Genomic DNA, 26,222 nt, shown 5'->3' on the forward strand with positions numbered 1-26,222 from the left:
GGCTGAGGATGCGTTGCTGAATAGTGCTCGGGGTTCAGGAAGACTTTGCTCAATCTCCTTTCAACACTAGTCAATGCTGTTCCAACCATCAATAGCAATGGACTTCTTATTGTTTGCTGCAATTAGGATTAGAAGATCTAGGCCATTGTTTAAAACAAAACAATAAATTTTCATCTTTTCTTCCCAAAGTACACCAACGTGTGCAGAGATAAAAAATTAAGTTAAAGCTAGTGAACACCATCTCGGTCTTACATCATTCGTGCTGCATAAAATCACTAAACATACATGAAAAGGAAACAAAATCATGAATGCAAAGTTGACAGTTCCAGGCTACAGCACTCCGTTAAACTAACTGTGAGCAACACCTGCCATTGAATCATAGGTTAAGGCGGGCAGATATCACCCCTACTCAGCTGAAAATGAATCCAGGCGGTCTAAGTTGATAGAATCACTAAAGGAAGAGAACTTACACTTATATGCTAAGCTGCCCTACCTACTGAAGCTACTCACAGAGGCAAACTCTTGTTAATTAACTGCAGGAGCCATTGGAACTGTTGGCCACAACTCTTCAATTTCAATCATTCACTCCAGACAACCAATGCTAACTTGTTGTTCAGGGTCTGCAACTTTGTAACTATCTTTTATCTTTACTTGTTTTTAATCATTGTAAGTTCTTTAAATAGTCACTTAAGCAGGTCACTGCAGTGTTTTGCAATGAATTAAGCTCTTGTTTAAGAATAAAGCTTTGTTGCTGGTTATTTTTAAATTGACTCACTCAAATTATAAGGGGCTACACACAAAAACAATTTCTTAGTTCTGGCCACTGAGCAAATGTTTTTACGCGGTTGTAACATCTGAAAAATAACCGTGTTACAGGGAAGCATAGTCAAACATTATTGGATAAATGAGAACTCTTGTTTGAAGGAGTATTCTTCACAGAAAATGTGCAAGGAAAATGTGTGTGAAAAATAACTTACTGCTTGAGTTGCTCTGTAAAGATGTACTGAGTGAAATCCTTCACTGCTGGGGCAAAGTAAAACATCTGTTGTAACTCAATTTCCTTCACAGTGATCTCTTCAGCAGAATTGAAACGAAGAATGTAAAATGGCTGAGAAACTGGACCAAATACCTCAAATACCTAAGATTTAAGGAGGGAATCAAAATAAACTATCCACACTTATCATAAGGAAATGCATAAGACAAAAATAATGAAATCAAGTTTCATGGAAACTGTTTTATTAAAAACATTTAAAAAGGGGATTTTTCAAAGAAATAGAAATATTAGGCAAAATAATTGCAAATTGAGAGATTTTCACCAAGTGAATTAACACTCTATCATGTAAATTCATTAAGACAATCCTAACTTCCTTTTTGGTAATAAATTTATTCATATCAAATATATTTATGAGCAGCTGAACGGTCAAATTCTAAGCTGCAAAAATTAAAACAGCATATAGTTTGAATGATTTCTTGCTCTAATGTCGCTGGATCACACTCCCAAAGAATTTATTGAGGTACTTTATTCTTATTTACAAAACATATCTCTTAAAAGAGCACTGCTACAGGAACAAAACAAAACGTTGGATGTAAATTCAGAAGCTATTTGAGAAAGTGTTGTGTAAAGCCCATGGAATGTCACACCTGTCTCAGGACTCTTGGTTCCAAGTGTCAGCGTACCATCAAACAAGCATGGGTCCCAATATCCTCAATCATACTTCCTTACAGGTCCCCCTGTCAGGAAATTTAGATAACCCAAGAAGAGTTTCATAAGTGAGATACTAATGTAAGTTCAGGGCTAGAATATTCCTGTTAGTGTGAAGGGAAAGGCTGGCAAGAATAAGGAATACTGGATGACTAACAATATTGAGGGACTGGCAAAGAAAAAGTGGGTAGTGGATGTGAGTTTGCTCGCTAAGCTGGAAGGTTGGTTTTCAGACGTTTCGTCACCATACTAGGTAACATCATCAGTGAGCCTCCGACGAAGCGCTGGTGTTATGCCCTGCTTTCTATTTATCTGGTTAGGTTTCCTTGGGTTGGTGATGTCATTTCCTGTTCTTTTTCTCAGGGGATGGTAGATTGGCTCCAAATCAATGTGTTTGTTGATGGAGTTCCGGTTGGAGTGTCATGCTTCTAGGAATTCTCGTGCGTGTCTCTGTTTGGCTTGTCCTAGGATGGATGTGTTGTCCCAATCAAAGTGGTGTCCTTCCTCATCTGTATGTAAGGATACGAGTGATAGTGGGTCATGTCGTTTTGTGGCTAGTTGATGTTCATGTATCCTGGTGGCTAGCTTTCTGCCAGTTTGTACAATGTAGTGTTTGTCACAGTTCTTGCAAGGTATTTTGTAGGTGACGTTCGTTTTATTTGTTGTCTGTATAGGGTCTTTTATGTTCATTAGCTGCTGTTTTAGTGTGTTGGTGGGTTTGTGGGCTACCCTGATGCCAAGAGGTCCGAGTAGTCTGGCAGTCATTTTGGAAATGTCTTTGATGTAGGGGAGAGTGGTTGTGGTTTCTGAGCCCGTTTTGTCTGTTTGTTTGGGTTTATTGCTGAGGAATCGGCGGACTGTGTTCATAGGGTACCCATTCTTTTTGAATACGCGGTATAGGTGATTTTCCTCTGCTCTGTGTAGTTCCTCTGTGCTGCAGTGTGTGGTGGCTTACTGGAATAATGTTCTAATGCAGCTTCGTTTGTGGGTGTTGGGATGGTTGATCCTGTAATTCAGTATTTGGTCCGTATGTGTTGTTTTCCTGTAGACACTGGTTTGAAGTTCCCCATTGGCTGTTTGCTCTACTGTGACATCTAGGAATGGCAGTTTGTTGTTGTTTTCTTCCTCTTTTGTGAATGTTATGCCAGTAATTATTAATGCAGAGACTCGAACAAACAGCTCTGCCAATCATCCAACCCAAACTTTGGGTCCGCTATGTGGATGACACCTTTGTCATCACTAAACAAAACAAATTAGAGGAAACCTTCAAGACCATCAATAATACCCTTACTGGCATAACATTCACAAAAGAGGAGGAAAACAACAACAAACTGCCATTCCTAGATGTCAACAGTAGAGCGAACAGCCAATGGGGAACTTCAAACCAGCGTCTACAGGAAAACAACACATACGGACCAAATACTGAACTACAGGAGCAACCATCCCAACACCCACAAACGAAGCTGCATTAGAACATTATTCCAAAGAGCCACCACACACTGCAGCACAGAGGAACTACACAGAGCAGAGGAAAAATCACCTATACAGCGTATTCAAAAAGAACGGTTACCCTATGAACACAGTCCGCCGATTCCTCAGCAATAAACCCAAACAAATAGACAAAAAGGGCTCAGAAACCATAACCACTCTCCCCTACATCAAAGACATTTCCAAATGACTGCCAGACTACTCGGACCTCTTGGCATCAGGGTAGCCCACAAACCCACCAACACACTAAAACAGCAGCTAATGAACATAAAAGACCCTATACAGACAACAAATAAAATGAACGTCATCTACAAAATAACTTGCAAGAACTGTGACAAACACTACATTGTACAAACTGGCAGAAAGCTAGCCACCAGGATACATGAACATCAACTAGCCACAAAACGACATGACCCACTATCACTCGTATCCTTACATACAGATGAGGAAGGACACCACTTTGATTGGGACAACACATCCATCCTAGGACAAGCCAAACAGAGAGACACACGAGAATTCACAGAAGCATGGCATTCCAACTGGAACTCCATCAACAAACACATTGGTTCCAAATCAATCTACCATCCCCTGAGAAAAAGAACAGGAAATGACATCACCAACGCAGGGAATGACATCACCAATCCAAGGAAACCTAACCAGATAAATAGAAAGCGGGACATAACACCAGCGCTTCGTCGGAGGCTCACTGATGATGTTACCTAGTATGGTTACGAAACGTCCGAAAACCAACCTTCCAGTTCAGCGAGCAAACTCACATCCAGAACCTCAACCTGAGCTACTTCTCAAAACTCGCTAAAAAGGGGGTGGCTTATGTAAGCTATAGATGGCTATGATCAAGTAACTCCCAAAGAGCATGTAGAAGTACACCTAAGTGGGAAATCAGGAGGCTAAAAAGGAGACATGAGATACCTTTGGATTTGCCTTTACCTTAAATGCCAAAAAAATCCAAGAGTAACCAGGGAAAAAAAGGCCCTTTAAAGATCAATGAGGCTATCTATGTGTGGAACTACAGATGGGAGGGGACCTAAACAAATATTTTGCATCAGTATTTATAGTGGAGACAGACAGAGAAGCTAAGAACTTCAGAGAAATAAATAGTAATGTCTTGAAAAGAGTCCACATTACAGAAGACGATGCGCTGGAGTCTTAAAACATTAAAAAGTGGCAATGTTGACTTACTCGCTGAGCTAGCTTGTTTTCACTTAGACGTTTCATCACCATACCAGGTAACATCATCAATGAAATCTCTGATGAAGCGATGTTGCTCTAGCCCTCCTGGAATTTATACAGTCTGGTCTGTTATGGTGAGTAGTGTCATCTCCAGTTTTGTTCTGTTTCTGTACATGGGGTCCGATTCTAGATGTTTGTTGATTGCATTATGGATTGAGAATTACAGAATTGGACCCCATATACAAACTCAAACAGAACAGGAGATGACACTATTCACCATAATGGACCAGACAGTATAAATTCCAAGCCAAGTAGAACAACATCACTTCATCGGAGGCCTCGCTAATAAATGTTACCTAGCATGGTGTTGAAATCTCTGAACGGTAACAAGCCAGCTCGGACAGCAAGTCAACGACCTCGCCTACAAGCCGAACTACAAATCTTTGCTAAAAACTTAAAGACATAAAAGTAGATAAATCCCCAAGAACTGATCAAGTGTATCCCAGAACATTACAGGAAGCTAGAAAGAAATTGTGGAGGCCCTGCAGGGATATTCATATCATCGACAGCCTCAGGTAAGGTACCAGAGGACTGCCGAGTGGTTAATGTTGTGCTTTTATTTAAGGAAGGCTGCAAGGAAAAGTCAAGTAAGTGCAGACCAGTGAGGCTACTGTCAGTGGTGGGCAAACTGTTGGAAAGGTCCAAGAGATAGGATCAACATACATTTAGTAACACAAATACTGATTAGGGATAAACAGCATGGTTTTGTGCAGGGCAAATCGTACCTGACAAATCTGATTGGACTTTTTTTTTGAAGGGGTACCAAGAACATAGATGAAGGCAGAGCATTAAATACGTGGGCTTTATAAGGTCTTTAACAAGGTTCTGCATGATAGACTGGTTTGTAAGGTTAGATGACATGGGATCCAGGGGAAGCTAGCAAACAGGGCACAAAATTGGCTTAAAGGTAGGAGACAGGGTGGTGGTAGAGGATTGCTTTTTGGACTGGACGGCTGTGACCAGTGTATGCCACAAACATCAGTGTTGGGCCCACTATTGTTTGTCATTTATACAAATGATTTGGGTGTGAATATAGGAGGCCTGGCTAGTAAGTTTGCTGATGACACCAAAATTGGTGGTATAGTGGGAAGTGAACGTGGTTATTTAATAGTACGATGGAACCTTGATCAGATGGGCCAGTGAATCGGGCAATGGCAGATGGTGTTTATTTCAGATAAATGTGAGATGTTGTATTTTAGTAAGACAAGCCACAGCAGGACTTAATACAGTTAATGGGATGGCCTGAGAGGGTGCTGTCAAACAGAGACACCTAGTGGTGCATGCACATAGTACCTTGAAAATGGCTTCACAGGTAGGTGAAGGCGGCATTTGGCATGCTTGGCCTTCATTGGTCAGAGCACTGAGTAAAGGAGTTGGGGCTTCATGTTATAGCTGGACAAAGACACTGGTGAGGTCACATTTGAAATACTGCATACTATTCTGGTCACGCTTATATATGGAGACTACTATTAAACTGGAAAGGGTGTAAAAAGGATTCACAACAACGTCACTGAGACCGAAAGCTTTGAATTAAAAAGAAAGGCTGGATAGGCTAGGACTTTTTCCCCCCTGGAGTAATGGAGCTGAGGCCTTATTGAGGTTTATAAAGTCATGACAGATATTGATAAGATGAATAGCGAAGGTCTTTTCCCCAGGATAGGAGATTTCAGAACTAGTGGGTGGAGGTTGAAGATGAAAGGGGAAAGATTTAAAAGGGACCTGAAGGGCAACTTTTTCACAGAGGACAGTGTGTTTATGGAACAAGCTGCCAGAGGAAGTGGAGGAGGCTGGTGCAATCACAACATTTGTAAGACATTGTGGACAGGTACATAGACAGGAAAGGTTTAAAGGAATATGGACCAAACTCAGGCAAATGGGACTAATTCCGTTTAGGAAACCTGGGCCGAAGGGTCTGTCTCCATGCCGTATGACACTGTGACTCTATACAATTTAAGACACATCAGTTGTTAAGAATGCTTATGCAAATACCTTCCCAACTGAAGTGTTGTCATTTCTGAATAGGATAGTTTCCTCATTCACAGGTGGCATGTCCTTCAGTGATTTTACAATAACTAGAAACAAGGAGAAACAAAGTCAGAAATGTTATTAAAATATTCACATACAGAAGGCAAAAAAATGAAAACAGCCCTGCAAGGAATCTTGGTAAATTTGCAGCTGAGCCAGTCTTGGATCATGTAAATCGCCCAAACCTGGAGACAGGCAAGGAATGCTCATTTATGTAACAATTTGCTAGCATGAAGTGAACCACTGATCTTCAAGCAATTGTCTCCATGATTATCACTAACCTCATCTAGATCAGGAATCTCCCTTCCAGAGCTTCTCACCTCACAGGCCCCAAATTCATACCCAATCTACCTTGCTCTCAAAGTCCACAAACAAGACTACACAAGCAGACCCACTGTTTCAGCATGTTCCTGCCCCACTGAACTTATTTCTTCCTATCCTGAATCCCCCTTCTCTCTCCTTGTTCAATTCTTTCCCATGTACATACATGATTCATCTCACACTTACGTTGGTTTCAAAATTTCCACTTTGCTGGCACCATCTGGCTCTCCTTTATGATGGACATGCAATCTCTCCACAAGTCCATCTCCATCAAGATGATCAGAGGGTTCTCCACATCACAAGAGAAGGCCTGAACCATGCCCATCTGCCAGCATAATCCTCCACCTGCTCCAGCTCAAAGTGAAGACAAGAGGAGCTGAAGGCAAAGTTGTTCCCTTTCTTCAGGTCAAAGGAGTGACCATGGACAGCCACATGGGCCCAAGTTATATATGTGTCTTTGTGGGTTATGTGGAACATTCATTGTTCCAGTTCTACTTAGGTGCTTCTCCACACCTTTTTCTCTGGTAAGTCTATGACATATTGAGGTGCTCTGTCTATCTTCCAGAATTGGAAGAATTTATCACTTTTGCTTCTGATTTTCATCCTGCTCTCACCTGCATGTGCTGCATCTCTGACTCCTCCTCCTTCGAGTTCTCTTTCCTCATTTCTGGGGATAAGCTAGATACTAAAGTCCATTGACTCCAAATCACTTTGTTTATATCTTCACACCCTGCTACCTGGATGGACATCATTTCGTTCTCCCAGTTTCTCCTTCCCATCTGTTCTGATGATGCCACCTACTGTAGGTATGGCCTCGGAAATGTCCACCTCTTTCCTCAACCAAGGTTTCCCCTCCACTGTGGTTGGCAGGGCTTTCAGCCATGTCCTACCCATTTCTGCCCTCAGCCTACAATAACAAGGGTCCCCAAGGTTGTCAATTTCCACCCTGCCAGCTTTTTTATCCAAAAGATCATAAATCGTTATTTCCATCACCTCAAGTGGAATGCCACTACCAAATACACAGTCCCCTCCCCTGTCAGCACGCCACAAGGATTGCTGCCTCCAGGACCTTCTAGTCCACTCCTCCTCCACTTCCAGCATCTCCCCACACTCCATGGCATGTTCCCAGGCAGTCACAGAAGGTTCAACCCTTGCCCATTTACCTCTCCTCCCCTCATTATCCAATGACCCAATCAGCTTCCAGGTGAAGCAGCGATTTAACTGCATTTCACTCAATCTAGTCTGCATTCATTGCTCACAATCTGGTTTCGTAGACATTGAAAAGAGGAAATGGAGACTGGGTGATCACTTTGCTGAACAGCTACCCTTGGTCCATAAAGGTGACACCCAGTTACCTGCTACTTCAAAACATACCACAATCTTCCTATGTCAACGCTTCTGTCGAGGCCTGCTGCAGAGGTCCAGCAAGGCTCAATGCAAGCTGAAGGAACACCACCTGAGACACCACCTAGATACCTTACAGACTTCAGGATTCAGCATTGAGTTTAAATACTTCAAAATGTGATCCATCTCCTCCATGTCAGTTTCCATGTTCCCACACCCCGAGGCATGGATTGCATGGGTTGCTCCCTGCACAGCCAACTCATTTTCACCAATTCACACTCCTTTGAGCACTTCACCCAGCATTCACCTCACTCTTGGGCTTTTGTTAGCTATCGCTTTGTTTGTCGATCTCCTTTTCTCTCTCTGAGCGCTGTCTCCATGTATTCTATTCGCTACATCCTGCAACCCCCAAAAACCCAAACATCAGCAAAAATGTTACCCCTTCCCAGCTACTGTTAGTCTGATGATTGGTCACTGAACTCTGAACATTAACTGTAATTTTCTATCAACAGATACTGCCAGATCCACAGTGCTTCTCCAGCAGTGTTTTAACTCATTGGCATTAATGCTGCAAGCTTTGGTCAGTATCATCAGTTAGATAATATTGAATCACATGGAACTTCCTTGTACATTGTTTATAACACACAAAGATAACTAGCAAATGTAAATTAGCAAGATAGTATTCATAGTGCTAAGTTCTGGTGCAAACAAAAGCAGCAAAAATATTAGCCTAAGATGTTTAGTGAGGGTTTTTAACATATTTAAGGGGGAAAACAGTGGAACAGTGTCATTCGATTAGTAATCTAGAGGACCAAACTAATGATCTGTGGACATGTTCAAATTCTTGCAAGAATTATGAAATGGACTTCAGCAGATTCATGAACACCACCTCAAGGCAATTTAAATAGGCAATAAATGTCAAAACTTGCTCGTGGCAGCCATCAAAAATCCAAAAATGAAACAAGAAAAAGAACCTCAATTTTACATACTCATGCAAACACAGTCATTAGTGACTATTTTAAGTAAATTAACTTTGTTATCAAGCTACAACTGGAGCAATCGGCAATGTTGAACAATTTAAAGGTTACTTTTTCAGGCTTACATTTACTAAGAAACATCATAAAATCCTAGTCCCTTTGCAACCCCTTAGTTCCAGGATGACTGCTTTAATTTCAAACAGAATCATTTCACTTACCTTTTACTAACTTGTCACTAATCAAAACAGCAGTAAAATGTAGAATCACTACTAATTACGAAGCAAGTGCATTAAAAAAACCCAAGAAGTTCATGTTATCAAAATAAGTGTCTTCACTCACTATGTTAATTAACTAGTAATAATATGAAAAGTATACAACTGAGTGTATTATGCTCCATAAGTTCCTGTATTCAGAGAAATGTTGCACTAAATTCCAGATAATCAATAAACCATTCACTTAACCATTTTTGTAAGATGTACAAAAGTATTCAACTGTAACCTTTACTCGACAGTTCTTCATATTAAGCATCTGCTAAATGTAGCTGTAACAATTAAGACCAGCTGGGAGCTTCAGCAAATGAAATGGTTATTGTACTGTAGCCTGAATTAATTTATCTTTCATACAAAAGTTGATTGTTGTGAGATACAACTAGGCTTTTAATCAGAACACATAGCTAATTTTTACATTTGTAGTCATTCACAAAATCAAATAAATTGCTCCTGTATATCGATACCTGAAATTATAATTAAAAACTCCACACCTTTTTAACTACATTCACACAATACTACTTTTGCATTCAAAATTCCATCAGTCAATAACTTATTTTCTTCTTACTGCATTCTCAGTGGCATGTAAAGGGTTAATCCTAATGTAATCAACATTGTGGAGATATATCCCATTAAATACCTGGGGCAAAATGAAACATTTGATTTGGGGACAAGATATATTACACAATAACTACAAAACCCAATGACAGCCACATAAGTGAATCACTGGAAATGCACATGCACTTGACGGCTACTCTCTTTGGCTGTACTGCCATAAGGCTAGACGTCTGGTAGTTCTTGACATTTAGAATTGTTGCTCTTGTTCCTAATTGGTGCAAGTAGTAAAATGCTCAACTCTCTAAATGTATCTTGCCCAAAGCAAAGATAAAATCTAATCATAGCATTAGACAAAGGAATATATGAAGGAACAAGTCATCATGCAAGATGCTGCCCCTTATCATTTTGTCAAGAACAGCTTTCACAACAGGAATCCTCTCAAATCCTTTGAAAAAGCTAATCAAAATAGTGGAAGATTCCCCAGAAGGCTTCCACTTGCTCTTGCAAATAGGCAAAAACCAACATAAATTAGCCACAAATCATCAGTAAAATAAAAACACAAATATAAACTCAATATCATGCACATGTAATTTACATACAAATTAATATACATTCAGTAATTACAATATTACTATAAGCATTCATAATGATTCAGCAATTGGTTAATTAACGTTAAGTATAAACAGCAGTTACATTTTCAAAGATCAAGGGTTGAAAACTGTGGGCCTAATTTATCCCAACTACAGCAAAAAAACAACAAAACGGTCCCAAAAAAAATAGAATAGTTAAACTTGAAACCTCTAAATCCAAGAAATCCATCTAAAATTAAAGGAATAGAAAGATGTGACCAAATGCTTTATCACAGAATAATAATTAGGAATTTGAATAGTTTGGTAATGCCTAAATACTCAAATGTAACTTAACATTGTCTTAAAAAGAAGCAGAAGACAATCCTGGAAATTGGAGATTCACATTCTTATTTTTAAATACTACTATCAAAGGAACTATGAGAGTGACTAATCAAATTAATCATGTGGATGGGTGAACCAACAACAAAGACGTGAAGTTAATTTAGTAAGGCATGTAAAAATAACAATAGGAAAATTATATTAGTGGATTTCAACTACACCCTACAAGTGAAGTGTGAACAGTTTAAAAGTAGCAGATTTCTTGAAATGTATTCGGGGCAGTTTTTATTTCAACTCACAGATTATCCTATAAAAGAATCCTACAGACATAACTTCCTCAAGGGCAACTATGGAACAGTAACAAAGCAGGCCCAGCCAGCGATGCTCACATCCCACAAATAAATGAATAACAAAAAATCCAGACAGTGCAATAGCAAATATTTAAACTAATTTTTGATGAACAATTAAGTGAGAATTTACACTAATGTCATTCTCCAAACAGACTGTGTTAGTAAAGAAACCAGCTTGACTATCTAAGTTTTCAGATAACATATGGTTTAATCAGTTCTTTTAAAATAATCTTGAGGTGTCCTTGCCTTTTGTTGTAATGAAATTGTGTAGTGGGGACAGGACAAAATCACACGTGAATTGCAAACTTTAACTGGCTTTAAAAGGGTTTGATTGAGTTCCAAGCTCAGTTGAGTTCAATCATCAGATGTAAGTATTATGCTTTTATTGGTATGGTTAAATAATATGTATGAACAAGAACTTTGAAAAATCTGTGAATATAAGCTCAAATGCTTAAAGAATCTAATCGTTCTCCTAGCTATCTTTGAAAACCAAAGAGTAGTTGTTCCCCCTAATTCGCACTTTTGTTTTCCAGAACAATTCATCCATAAATGAAAGTAGTGCAAAGCAAAAAGTGCAACTGCAGGTTCAAATTATATCCAGCACAAATCCAGTTTCTGCGACCTACTTGCAAAAAGATACTGTGTTAAATCAGCATAGCTCACAAAATATGGCAAAATCCAATTAATCATGAGTTTTGAAGGAGACTAAAAATTCATCTGATTTTTTTCTCCCGACTGAAACATTGGTAATTTACTAAGCAACTGAAACTATGAAATGCTGTGAAATATTTCTCTCCCAGTCTTTTTCAGTTATTTAAAATCAGGTCATGTAGTTGGTGGACCCCTTTCTGCAATAATCCCATTTTAAACCATTAGTTAAACTGCATGATCTCAACGTTCTTAAATGTAATCATTTTCCAATTCAAGAAAAAAAATCAGCTCTGGTTCATGGAAGATTTAGCATTCAATCATGCTTAAACAATTTATGTTAGTTTGGGCAAAATATTCTATTTTGAAAATCAATGTAAATGCACATGTGGATTGGTGATTGCATCCAGAGGAAAACCTCTGCCCCAATCACAGGTAAATACTTTCACAATAAGAAAAGGCCAGTAAATACTAGGTAATTTGCTTAAACTATATATAATAGTATTATACATGATGTTAGCTTTGTGAAGAATTGATCTCTAAATGTTAATAGAAACTAATGAGCAAACAGAAAAACACAAATAACATGCTTAAGTGTAACTGTAAATTTGCTACATAAGACTGACTTTATCAACCCCCATTAACTCATGTAACTTGACCAAACGCAGATCACATTACCTTCTGATTTTAAATACTATGTAAATATTAAAGCATCGCACCTGTCCTTAAGGTTATTTCAACAAGATCATTGTTTTCCACACAACACATACAAAATGTAATAAAATGCCTCTGCCACTATGATTAGATAGGAAACTAGAACAAGCAAGTGCTTTTTTTTCCACAATAGCTACCCTGCATCTCGCTAAATGGTCCCTTACAGAAATCACTATTTTGCAGACAAAGTGGGGACATAATACAAATTGACAGACAAATTATTCAATTTAAATTGATTAGAATTAGAAGGGGAGAAAAATCAAGACCTTATAATTTAATATTAAAATTCACACTACAATCATATCACTTATTTTGTTCTTTCAGCCCAAGCACCAGCCATAATTTATATTTCTGTATTTGTAACGAATTGCACTACAGTTCATTAAACAGCTGAAGACTTAATATTTCAACATATAAGGCCTTAAAACATAGGAGCAAACGTAGGCCATTCAGTCCAGAGTCTGCTCTGTCATGGGATCATGGCTGATCTATTCACCTTCACATCCATTTTATTGCCTTTTTCTTATAACACCCTAATCCCTCACTGATTACAAAATAAACTGCATATGTCAGACTGAACACACTTAGGCCCAATCTTGACAACCCTCTGCACTAGAGAATTCCACTGATTAAAAACCCTGTGGAAAAAAAATCCTCATCTATTACAAACCATGACCTCTTATTTTGAGATTATGCCCTTTAGTTGCTAGACTGTCCCACAGGGAAACAATCTTTCTATAGTTGACCCTGTGAAGTCTCCTAAGAATTTTGTATGTTTATTACAGTAACTTCTCATTCTTCTAGATTCCGATTACTACAGGCTTAAACTACTGTGTCTCATCATATGACAGTCCCTCCATATTTGGTATCAGCACAAGTGAAGCTTACTTGGACTGTCTCCAATACCAAACCAACTTTTCTTAGATAAGAGGCCCAAAATTGTTCACAGTATTACAACTGTGGTCTGGCAAGTCCCTTGCAGTTTTCGCAAAACTTCTCTACTTTCATATTCATTTCCCTTTGAAACGAAGGCTAACATTCCATTTATCATCCAATTACTCATTGAGCTTGGTTGCTAGTTTTTTGCGACTTATGCACGAGGACTCAGATCTCTACTATGCAATATTCCGCAGTCTTTTACCAGTTAAATAATATTCAGCTCCTTTATTTTTTCTACTAAAGTACAAAATCTCACATTCACCCACATTAGATCCATCTGCCAAATTTCACTAACTCACAATCTGTTTATACCTGAATGATGATTCAGAGTCAGAGTCAAAAAGCATGGAAACAGACCCTTCAGCCCAGCTTGTCCATGCCAACCAAGCTTTTTTTAAAAACTGGACTAGTCCCATTTACCTGCTTTTGGCCAGTATCCCTCTAATCCTTTTCTAGTCACGTCCCTGTCCAAATGTCTTTTAAATGCTGTAATTTACTTGCCTCTGTCACTTCCTTTGACAATTTGTTACATATATGCAGCATCATCTATGTTAAAAGGCTGCCCCTCGAGTCCCTTTATAAACTTACCCACCTCACCTGTTATGGACCTGAGCAGACCCCTCAAAATATTTTAAGAAGTTATTTTTTAAAGGCAAATGTAACATGCTGTGTTCCAGATGCAATCTGAATGGTGAACTACTCGACATTAAGCAAAACACAGTTTTATTAAAACACTATAGTTAAAATACAACAAAAGAAGGAAGAACTTAGAATAACTTAAATCTATTAGAAAACATAACAGAATAATAGATACAGTAACTATTACTTATTAACTGTTCCAATATAGTAACATCCCATAAACATACCCCTTCGCAAAAAGGCACATTTGAGAAAAACAGAATTGTCTCACAGGTAGTCCAGCAGCAGCATGAAACCCCAGCTTCTAGCTGTAACTGAGAGAGGGAAAAGATAGCTTCTACTTCTTCAAAACTCCAGCAGATTCTGCTGAACCTAAAAGCTAAAAAACACCTGGAAATCCTGATCTATGAGAGCTGGCCACATCCATGGGGCTGTTTTTATTGTTCTAATTTTAAAAAGAACCCAAAGCTTCACAAACAGTTCACGTTACCACTGATTGGATAAGAGGCACCAAGCTATCTCACTCTTCAGAAAAACCAGGAGAAAATATATCTCTTAAAGCCAAACCATCATCACACCTCCACTCTGGAAAAAAAACCATCTATATGCAATAGAACATAGAATAGTACAGCACAGTATAGGCCCTTCGGCCCACGATGTTGTGCCGACTTATTATCCTACTCTAAGATCAAACTACGCTACATGTCGTACATTTTACTACATCCATGTACCTTTCCAAGAGTTGCTTAAAAATCTCCAAAGTATCGAACTCTACCACTACTGTTGGCAGCGCATTCCACACACATACCACTCTCTGTGTAAAGAACCTACATCTGACATCTGCCCTACACTTTTCTCTAATCACCTTAAAATAATGTCCCCTTATAATACTCTTTTCTGCCCTGGGAAGTCTCTGGCTATCCACTGTATCTCTGCCTCTCAGCACCTTGTACTCTCTATCAAGTCACCTCTCATCCTTCTTTACTCCAATGAAAAAAGCCCTAGTTCCCTCAACCTTTGCACATAGGACCTGCCCGCCAGCATCCTGGTAAATCTTCTCTCCACCGTCTCTAAAGCTTCTACATTCTTCCTGTAATGAGGTGACCAGAACTAAACACAACATTCCAAATGCGGTCTAACCAGTGTTTTATAGAGCTGCAGCATAACATCACAACTCTTACACTTAATTCCCCTGCCAATGAAATCCAACACACCATTCAGCTTCTTAATAGTCCTATCAATTTGGGTAGCAACTTTGGGGGAATCTATGGACGCGAACCCCAAGATCTCTTCGGTCCTCCACACTGCCGAGAATCCTGCTATTAACGCTGTATTCTGCATTCAAATTTGACCTTCCAAAATGAATCACTTCACACTTTTCTGGGTTGAATTCCATCTGCCACTTCTTTGCCCAGCTCTGCATCCTGTCAATGTCCCGTTGCACCTTCAACAGCCGACCACGCTGTCTACAACTCCATCAACCTTCACGTCATCAGCAAACTTACTAACCCACCCTCCCACTTCCTCATCCAAGTCATTTATAAAGATCACAAAGAGCAGAGATCCCAGAACAGATCCCTGCGGAACACCACCGGTCACCGAGCTCCAGGCTGAATACTTTCCATCTACTACCACCCTTTGTCTTCTATTGGGCAGCCAGTTTTATATCCAGACAGCCAAATTCCACTGAATCCCATGCCTCCTTACTTTCTGAATGAGCTTACCATGGGGAACCTTATCAAATGCCTTACTAAAATCTATATACACCAAATCCACTGCTCAGCCTTCATCAATGTGTTTTGTCACAACCTCAAAGAATTCAATACGGCTTATGAGGCATGACCTGCCCCTCACCAAGTCATGCTGACTACTTCTAATCAATTTGTGCTTTTCCAAATAATCATAAATACTATTTCTCAAATCCTCTCCAAGAACGTGCCCACCACAGAAGGCTGACCAGTCTCTAATTCCCAGGATTATCCCTACTCTCTTTCTTGAGCAAGGGAATGATATTTGCCAGCCTCCCGTCATCGGGTACTACTCCAGTGAACAGTGAGGATGCACAGATTATCGTCAAAGGGGCAACAATCTCTTCCTTCGCTTCCTGTGGGAGCCTTGGGTATATCCCATCTGGCACGGGGGGTTATCTATCATCCATCCAAAGATGGTTTCATTTTTAAAAACGTTTAGTCTTACGTTATTAGTACACTATAATACATTACATTGACTCTAAACGTAAACATTCATGTCTAAAATCTATTTCAGTCTGTTTATTCCCACCCCCAAATGCCTCCACTCTTCAAAATCGTGACAATGCGTCAGCAATTATGTTCTTATCTTGCTATGTTTACATTATAACATAATTAGACAGTTGCAATAATAAGCTCCATCTAAACAATCTAGAATTTTGCCCAGAATTTCTACAAACATTTAATAGGTTCTGATTATACAATTGTCTCAGACAGATTACTGCAATAGAAGCGTGAAGTGTTGTAATGCCAACACCAAGCTCAAGGTTGTCTTCTCAATCGTGGAATATTTCCATTGATGATCATGCACTTTTTTGGAAAAATGCCCAATAGGTATTTCTATCTTCTTGTCATCTTCTTGAGTACAGCACCACTACCCACATTACTCACATCAAAAGCTACCTTGAATGGCTTTGCATAATTAGGTGGAACGAACATTCCAGCAGTGATTAACACAGTTTCCAGGCTGTCAAATGCCTTCTGACAGTCCACCGTGCACTGAAACTTTCTGCACTTCTTCAACAAGTTAGTCAGTGGAGAAACCACACTGCTAAAATTTGGAATGAACTTCTGATAAAAACTACCCATGAATTGCAGCACTGCTCTCTTCATCAATAGTATGGGAAACTCCCCAATTACCTTTGTTTTCACATTCCGTGGGACCATCTGTCCACGTCTGATAACATGGCCCATGATCATGACATGGGTTTTTGCAAATCCACTCTTAAGTTTATCACCAAACCTGTTGATCAAACATTTCTGATCAATGCTGCATATATTCCTACCTTGTGTGACTAAAAATCACCAGGTCATTGATGTACACCACAACTGGGCAAACCAGAAATAATGTTATTGATTAATCTTTCAAATGTGATTGGTGCATTTTTCACGCCAAATTGCATGAGTTTAAATTGGTATAATCGATTGTGTCACAAAAGCCAAAATTATCCTCACTCTTTCAGACGAAGGTACCTGCCAGTATCCTCGGAATAAGTCTAACTTAGAATCATAGAATCCTGAAAAGAATTAAAAGCTGCTTGTCCCAACTTCGCAGAACAGTCTTTCAAACGCAGAATAGGATGTGAATCAGATTTTGTAACCACACTGACTTTGCAATCGTCCACACATAGCTGTTGGGCATCAACTAGTTTTGGCACCATTATATGGGTCAACCCACTTCAATTATGTTTTCTTTAAGTATGCATTCACTCACTGCTTGAACTTGTGCCAACTTGATGGTTAAGTCTATATGGGCGTTGCTTAATTGGAACAGCATTTTCTATATCTACATCATGCATAGTTAGATTAGTACTTCCCACCTTATTCCCACATATCTCCTCATGTGATTAATAACAACTCTTTCAGGTCATTTTGATTTTCCTCTAGAAAATAACTCAATAAATTTATCCCAATTTTTGAGAATTTCCTCACTGTCAAACTGAATTTGAAGAATGTCCAAATCATGAGCCTCTGAACATGGTTCTGAACCATTTGATCAAACACGATCTCTGATAACTGTACTTCAAACTCCTTATCTTTATCCTTTGATTTCAATCTGTAGCTTGGTGACATTTTTAACCACAGAGTCAGGAAAAAATCCTAGGATATACTTCCTGTAATACGCAAGGTGCCCAATTTTCCACTGGCTTTCCAACTACTGTAAACATCACTGTCACCTGTGATCTAGCTATATCATCACCAAGGACAAACTGTATTCTAACAGCTGAGAGTTTCTCCATTACTCTTATCACCACTATTTTTTACCCGACTCTCCAACCTCAACTTGTATAACATAGTACTTTTCGTCTTACTATGAATTCCACATATCATCACTTTTTCTGGCAATAGTCCCTCTCAATTACATTCCTCCTGATCTCTGAACAAAGATTGACATGCTCCCATATCTCTTAAAATTTTAATTTTTTGACCTACTCCTCCTGGCATATACCAGTAAACATTATCCCGGTATGAAAATTCTGATAGATGATCTGGCACTTTCTTCCCCAAAAATCCCTGATCAGGTTATACATTCTGTTGCAGCTCCAAACCTTCCACCGTGCTTTCAAAAAATAAACTACTTCAACAAAACTCATCGGCCTATCCTGTTTCCCCACATCCAACTTTCCAATGCCTTTAATAAACCACCAACACTGACTTCATGTGGCCTACTTTATTGCAGTGAATACACTGGAAGTTTTTTACTTCTTTCCCCTTCAGTTTTCCATAGGATAAAAAGGAAACCCATCTTCACTATCTTAAATGAGATATCCTTTTCCCTTACCACTTGAGGATTTCTCTTTTTCCCAATTTCTATCCCTTACTGACAGAAACTGATATCGGAAACCAAATTCTGATTTATGAATCAAATCTCAATGATCAGCCATTTCTGCTGCTAATCTTGCAATTTTAACTCTGCTCTTCCACGAGTTCCGACTACTTCAGGAAGCGCATTTTTTAATTCCTCCAACATAATCATCTCTCTACAAGTGTCATGTGCTTGATCAATTTTCAATGCCCTTATCTCTGTATCATAATTACTTTGTTTGATCCTTTTAAAATAAATGTACATTTCAGCAGGATAGAACATAGAACATAGAACATAGAACAGTACAGCACAGAACAGGCCCTTCAGCCCACGATGTTGTGCCGACCATTGATCCTCATGTATGCACCCTCAAATTTCTGTGACCATATACATGTCCAGCAGTCTCTTAAATGACCCCAATGACCTTGCTTCCACAACTGCTGCTGGCAACGCATTCCATGCTCTCACAACTCTCTGCGTAAAGAACCTGCCTCTGACATCCCCTCTATACATTCCACCAACCAGCTTAAAACTATGACCCCTCGTGCTAGCCATTTCTGCCCTGGGAAATAGTCTCTGGCTATCAACTCTATCTATGCCTCTCATTATCTTGTATACCTCAATTAGGGTCCCCTCTCCTCCTCCTTTTCTCCAATGAAAAGAGACCGAGCTCAGTCAACCTCTCTTCATAAGATAAGCCCTCCAGTCCAGGCAGCATCCTGGTAAACCTCCTCTGAACCCTCTCCAAAGCATCCACATCTTTCCTATAATAGGGCGCCCAGAACTGGACGCAGTATTCCAAGTGCGGTCTAACCAAAGTTTTATAGAGCTGCAACAAGATCTCACGACTCTTAAACTCAATCCCCCTGTTAATGAAAGCCAAAACACCATATGCTTTCTTAACAACCCTGTCCACTTGGGTGGCCATTTTAAGGGATCTATGTATCTGCACACCAAGATCCCTCTGTTCCTCCACGCTGCCAAGAATCCTATCCTTAATCCTGTACTCAGCTTTCAAATTCGACCTTCCAAAATGCATCACCTCGCATTTATCCAGGTTGAACTCCATCTGCCACCTCTCAGCCCATCTCTGCATCCTGTCAATGTCCCGCTGCAGCCTACAACAGCCCTCTACACTGTCAACGACACCTCCGACCTTTGTGTCGTCTGCAAACTTGCTGATCCATCCTTTAATCCCCTCGTCCAAGTCATTAATAAAAATTACAAACAGTAGAGGCCCAAGGACAGAGCCCTGTGGAACCCCACTCACCACTGACTTCCAGGCAGAATATTTTCCTTCTACTACCACTCGCTGTCTTCTGTTGGCCAGCCAATTCTGTATCCAAGCAGCTAAGTTCCCCTGTATCCCATTCCTCCTGACCTTCTGAATGAGCCTACCATGGGGAACCTTATCAAACGCCTTACTGAAGTCCATATACACCACATCCACAGCTCGACCCTCATCAACTTTTCTAGTCACATCCTCAAAAAACTCAATAAGGTTTGTAAGGCATGACCTACCCCTCACAAAGCCGTGTTGACTGTATTTGATCAAGCCATGCTCTTCCAGATGGTCATAAATCTTATCCCTCAGAATCCTTTCTAACACCTTGCAGACGACAGACGTGAGACTTACCGGTCTATAATTGCCGGGGATTTCCCTATTTCCTTTCTTGAAGAGAGGAATTACAGTCCTCAGGTACGACTCCAGTGGAGAGCGAGGATGCAAAGATCTTCGCAAGTGGCGAAGCAATTGCATTTCTCGCTTCCCAAAGCAGCCGAGGACAAATCTGGTCCGGGCCTGGCGACTTGTCAATCTTAATGTTTGACAAAATTTTCAGCACATCAGCTTCCTCTATCTCTATCTCTGTAGATACCTCTGTAGATTCCTAAAACATTGTCTGTAGGCTTCTGCTACTAGCTCAAATGCACTTAAGATGGCATTTTCACCTCATTATACACCCTAGATGCCTCCCCTGATAGAGATGCAAATATTTCACTAGTTCTACCGAGCAACTTTGTTTGGATTAACAACCACATGGTGTCCAGCCATTTCATCTGTTCAGTCACTTCTTTAAATGAAATGAAAAAGGCTTCTACACCCTTCTTGTCAAACTTAGGTAATGCTTGGGCATATTTAAACAAATCCCCACCATGCCTTTGGCTATGATGGAATTGTTATCTATCATTATCCTCTTCTACCTTCACCTCTGCCCTTTAAAGTTGACTTTCTTCCGTAATTGCCAACTTCTGAAGTTCAAATTCTTTCTCGCGTTCTGCTAGGGCCTTCCTCTTGTTTTCCTTTTCCTCTCTTTTTAATCATAGTTCAAATGGCTTCGTTTCTTTTTCTTTTTATTCTGCCACAGCTATTCTTTTCTGATCTGCCTTTAATTCAAGCTGCTTTACTTGCAATTGAATTTTAGCCATTTCTAAAGATTTCTGGCAATCGTAAATGTCAATGTAGTGCTGCAATTCCTGCACAGCTCCGCCCCCAACTTTTTACACAGACACAGGTAATCCCAACTCTACCTGGTTTGCCAATTCCAAAAGCTTTGCCTTGCTCACTTTCTGTAAAACTCCCAAAGTAACTTTCCACCCCCAGAAAACTCTTAATGACTGAAAGAGCTATTACTACACAAGGCAACACCCTGTTTAAAGCAACCAAATTCAATAATCAAAACAAACAACATTAATACTTAGCACTCACTGACTAAATCCAATAATCCTAAACACAAACTGGAATTAGAGATTTTGATCCTGACAAAAGCCACCAGTCTGTTATGGGCCAGACCAGACTTCCCCAAAATATTTTAAGGTAGCCTAGACCCTAACTTTTTCTTATTTCAAAGGAAAATGTAACATGCTGTGTTCCAGATGCGATTAGATTAGATTAGATTAGATTAGATTCCATACAGTGTGGAAATAGGCCCTTTGGCCCAACAAGTCCACACTGCCCTTTGGAGTATCCCACCCAGACCCATCCCCCTATGACCCACACACCCCTGAATGCTACAGGCAATTTAGCATGGCCAATCCACCTAGCCCTCACATCTTTGGACTGTGGGAGGAAACAGGAGCACCCAAAGGAAATCCACGCAGACACGGGGAGAACGTGCAAACTCTGCACAGGCAGTTGCCCGAGGCTGGAATCAAACCCCAGTCCCTGGCGCTGTGAGGCCGCAGTGCTAACCACTGAGCCACCGTGCCGCCCAATTTGAATGGTCAAACTACTCGACATTAATCAAAACACAATTTATTCAAACAGTATAGTTAAAATACAAAAGAAAGAAGAACTTTGAATAATTTAAATCTATTGGAAAACAACAGAATAATAGATACAGTAACTATTAACTGTTCAAATAAGGTAAGATCCCAAAAGTATACACCCTTGGTAAAGAAGCATATCTAGCAATATAGATTTATGTCACAGGTAACCCAGGAGCAAAGAGAAACCCCGGCTGCTAGATGTAACAGAGAGGGTATATAGCTTCTACTGCTGCAAAACTCCAGCAGCTTCTGCTGAACCTGAAAGCTAAAAAAAAATCTTGAAATCCTGGTCAGGGAGAGCCGACCACACCCACCCAGTCTGCTTCTACTATTCCAACTTTGGAAAAAAAAATCCAAAGCCTCAGAATTACCACAGATAGATCAGCGCCTCTTGTTGAATTTCCCTCTTAAAGAAACCAAGGCAAAATACATCTCTAAAAGTACAGCATTGTCACACATATTAAATTTACACCCTCTTTACCAAAATTATACAGTGTACTTAAAATGCCCCTTAGCAATGTCCTATGTAGCCACAACAAAAGCCTGCCTTGATCCCTTGCAATATGTCCTCACCAGACACTATGTCCCTGGTCTTACACTCATCCCTGGAACATCTGGATAAGAAGGATACCAATGTCAGCCTCCTAATTATTGACTCCAGCTCAGCCTTCATAGAACATAGAACACAGAACATAGAACATTACAGCACAGTACAGGCCCTTCGGCCCTCGATGATGTGCTGACCTGTCATACCGATCTCAAGCCCATCTAGCCTAGACTATTCCATGTACGACGACTTAAATGTGCTTAAAGTTGGCGAATTTACTACTGTTGCAGGCAAAGCATTCCATTCCGTTACTACTGAGTAAAGAAACCACCTCTGACATTTGTCCGATATCTTTCACCCCTCAATTTAAAGCTATGCCCCCTCATGCTCGCCGTCACCATCCTAGGAAAAAGGCTCTCCCTATCCACCTTATCTAACCCTCTGATTATTTTATATGTTTTAATTAAGTCACCTCTCAACCTTCTTCTCTAATGAAAACAGCCTCAAGTCCCTTAGCCTTTCCTCGTAAGACCTTCCCTCCATACCAGGCAACATCCTAGTAAGTCTCCTCTGACCCTTTCCAAAGCTTCCACATCCTTCTTATTATGCGGTGACCAGAACTGTATGCAATACTCCAAGTGCGGCTGCACCAGAGTTTTGTACAGCTGCAGCATAACCTCTTGGTTCCGGAACTCGATCCCTCTATTAATAAAAGCTAAAACACTGTATGCCTTCTTAACAGCCCTGTGACCCTTCAGCATCATAATTCTAACCAAACTAATCTCCAAACTCCGAAACCTTGGTCACTGCTCCTCCCTGTGCAACTGGATCCTCGACTTCCTGATCCATTGACTGCAATCAGTAAGAATAGGCCACAATACCACCTCCACGATAATTCTCAACACTGGCACCCCACACAGCTGTGTATTCAACCCCTTATTGTATTCCCTTTACACTCATGACTCTGGCCAAACTTCTACCTAGCTCCACCTACAAGTTCACTGATGACACCACCATTGTAGGCCAGCTCTCAAAAATTGATGAGACAGAATACAGAGAAGAGATAATGTTTCATGGCATGGTGTAAAGATAATCTCTCCCACAACGTCAGCAAAATGCAAGAGCTGTTCACTGACATCAGGAAGCAAGGTAGAGGGGCACACCCCTGGCTATACCAATTGTGCTAAGGTGGAGATGGCCAAGAGTCAAGTTTCTAGGAGTGATGATCAATCTGTCGTGGTCCCCCCAGCTGATGCTATGGTCAAGAAAGAACAACAATGCCCCGTACTTCCTCAGCAGCCTAATGAAATTCAGCATGCCCAATTTTTATAGATGCAACATAGAAAACATTCTATCAAGGTGCATAACGGTTTAGTATGGCAACTTAGCAGTTGTCATACTATGAAACTATACAGAGTTGTAAACACTACCCAGTCCATCACGTAAGCCGACCTTCCATTTGTTGACTCCATCTATACTTCTCGCTGTCTCAGGAAGGCAGCCAAAATAATCAAAGACCCCTCCTACCCTAAGTATAATCTCTTCCAACCTGATCGGCAAGGCAGAAGATTTAAAGGCTTAAACACGCATGTCAATGGATTCAAGAGCAGCTTCTTCCCTGGCATTATTAAGACTTCTAAATGGACCTCTCAAATTTTAAGTTTAATATTAATCCCGCTCTTTTTGTGCCTTCACTGCAGCTGTAACATTGTATTCATTGCTCTATTCTATTTCCTTAATGCAGCTTGTATGAGTATGATCTACCCGTACTGCATGCAAAACAGAGCTTTTCACAATAATAAATCAAATCAAACCATGATGTCCCAATGACCAATGAAAGCAAGTATGCGAAGTGCCTTCTTCATCACCCTGTCAACCCGTGACACCACTTTCAAGGATCAATGTACCTGCTTTGCTAAGAATCTCTGTTCAACAACACACCCCAGGGCCCTACCATTAACTGTATAAGCCTTGCTCGGTTTTGTCATAGCAAAATGCAACACCTTGCATTTATCTGCATAAACTCCATATGCAATTCCTCAGTCCATTGATCCAGTTGATCAAGGTCCCAATTGTACTCTTATATAACCTTTCCCACTGTTGTACTATACCATCAATTTTGATGTTATTCATTTTGGTGAGATTCTGCTTGCATCGCAAGTGACTGCAACAGACTATCCTTCTGTTTCCCTGATTTACACAAGGCAGCTATGGGTGAGCTGCACGGACCCGAGAGAATTGCCTCCTTTGAAAACTGGAATGGCCTAGTGGCAAGTCCCATCGACTGACATGCATACTAGAGATAGAATCTAACCTGTTTGGATTCTGTCAGTTCCTTCAGAAGGTAGACCCAACCAAAATAGATACAGAAATTAAAATGAAGATGCAGGAACTAAAATTGACAGTCACATTTCAGGATAATTGAGTAGATCGTGCACTCTACATAGTCCATGTAATTTGTCCTGAAAGGTAGAAGATTTTGAGATCAGATTATTACTGGCACCAGAGTGAGGCAATGTGGAGTGTGAGAGACTGTAAAGTTCCAAGAGACAGAAGGTTCTGGGTGTCCTAGTGGATGATTTACTAAAAAGGGACAGTATGTAGGTGCAGCAAGGACTTTCAAGAGTTATTATCTCTGTGAAAGGGATTGAATACAAAAATAGGGAGGCCATCACGCCTCGGCAATACAGGACCCTGATGAGTCCAGGGCCAGAGCACGCTGTACAGTTTCAGTCGCCCTATTTACGGAAAGATATAAATGTGTTGGAAGCAGTTAAAAAAAAGTTCATTAGACTGATACCTGGAATTTGGGTGGGGATGGGTCACCCAGTCTACATGTGTTTTCCCCAATATAGAGGAGACCACATTGTGAACAGTGCAAGCAGTACACTGGACTGAGGTAGTGAAGGTTAATTATTAGAGAAGATTCTAGTGGATAATATTTACTCATATTTTAAAAAATGGACTCATTAGCGACACTCTGCGAGGCTGTATGTGGGGAGGGTCATGTATCACAAATTTGATCAACTTCTTTTGAGGAAGTCACAAAGATTATTGATGAGAGCAGTGTGATGGATGTGGTCTATATGGTCTTTAGGAAGGCCTTTGACAAGGTCCCTCATGGCATGTGACACAAACGCTGAAGTTTCATGTGATCCATGGTGATACAGATCTGGCTCAGTCACAGAAGACAGAGAGTAGCAGCGAATGGGCATTTTTCTGACTGGAATTTTGTGACCAATGTTCTGTAGGAATCAGTGCTGAGACTTATGACATACACATATTATACACATAAAATATAAATGATCTGAAGGAGAATGTAGGTGGCCTGAGTATTAAGTTTCCAAATGATACATAGATCGGGTGAGCTGCAGATAATTAGGAGGATTGCCAGAGAATACAGCAGGATATAGATAGAATGGGCACTTGGGCAGATAAATGGCAGATGGAGTTCAATCCAGGCAAATGCAATGTGATGCATTTTAGGAAATCTAACGTATAAGGGAAACAGACAGTAGATGGCTGAAGGCTTAATTCCATCAACATAGAGGGATCTAGGCGAACAGATCCACAGTTCCCTGAAAGTGGCAACACAAGTGAATAAGGTGGTGATGAAGGCACATGACATGATTGCCTTCATCAGTCAAGGCACAGCGTATATAAACTGGCAAGTCATGTGGCAGCTGCGTAGAACTTTAGTTAGACTACATTTTGAATAGTGCGT

General features: G+C 40.2%; 1 protein-coding gene across 1 annotated transcript in view; it reads right to left on the bottom strand.

Moving 5' to 3' along the window:
- Nucleotides 1-26,222, bottom strand: part of naf1 (nuclear assembly factor 1 homolog (S. cerevisiae)) — a 251,580-nt gene that overhangs the window by 66,143 nt on the left and 159,215 nt on the right. The window contains exons 5-6 of the mRNA XM_048533337.2: nucleotides 6,431-6,513; nucleotides 978-1,138 (exon numbers count right to left, since the gene is read on the bottom strand). Of these exons, the coding sequence (XP_048389294.2) occupies nucleotides 978-1,138; nucleotides 6,431-6,513 (244 nt within the window). The remainder of the gene's footprint in view (nucleotides 1-977; nucleotides 1,139-6,430; nucleotides 6,514-26,222) is intronic.

Source organism: Stegostoma tigrinum, chromosome 1 (genome assembly GCF_030684315.1).
Source record: "Stegostoma tigrinum isolate sSteTig4 chromosome 1, sSteTig4.hap1, whole genome shotgun sequence".
In the NCBI taxonomy this organism is placed as follows: Eukaryota; Metazoa; Chordata; class Chondrichthyes; order Orectolobiformes; family Stegostomatidae; genus Stegostoma; species Stegostoma tigrinum.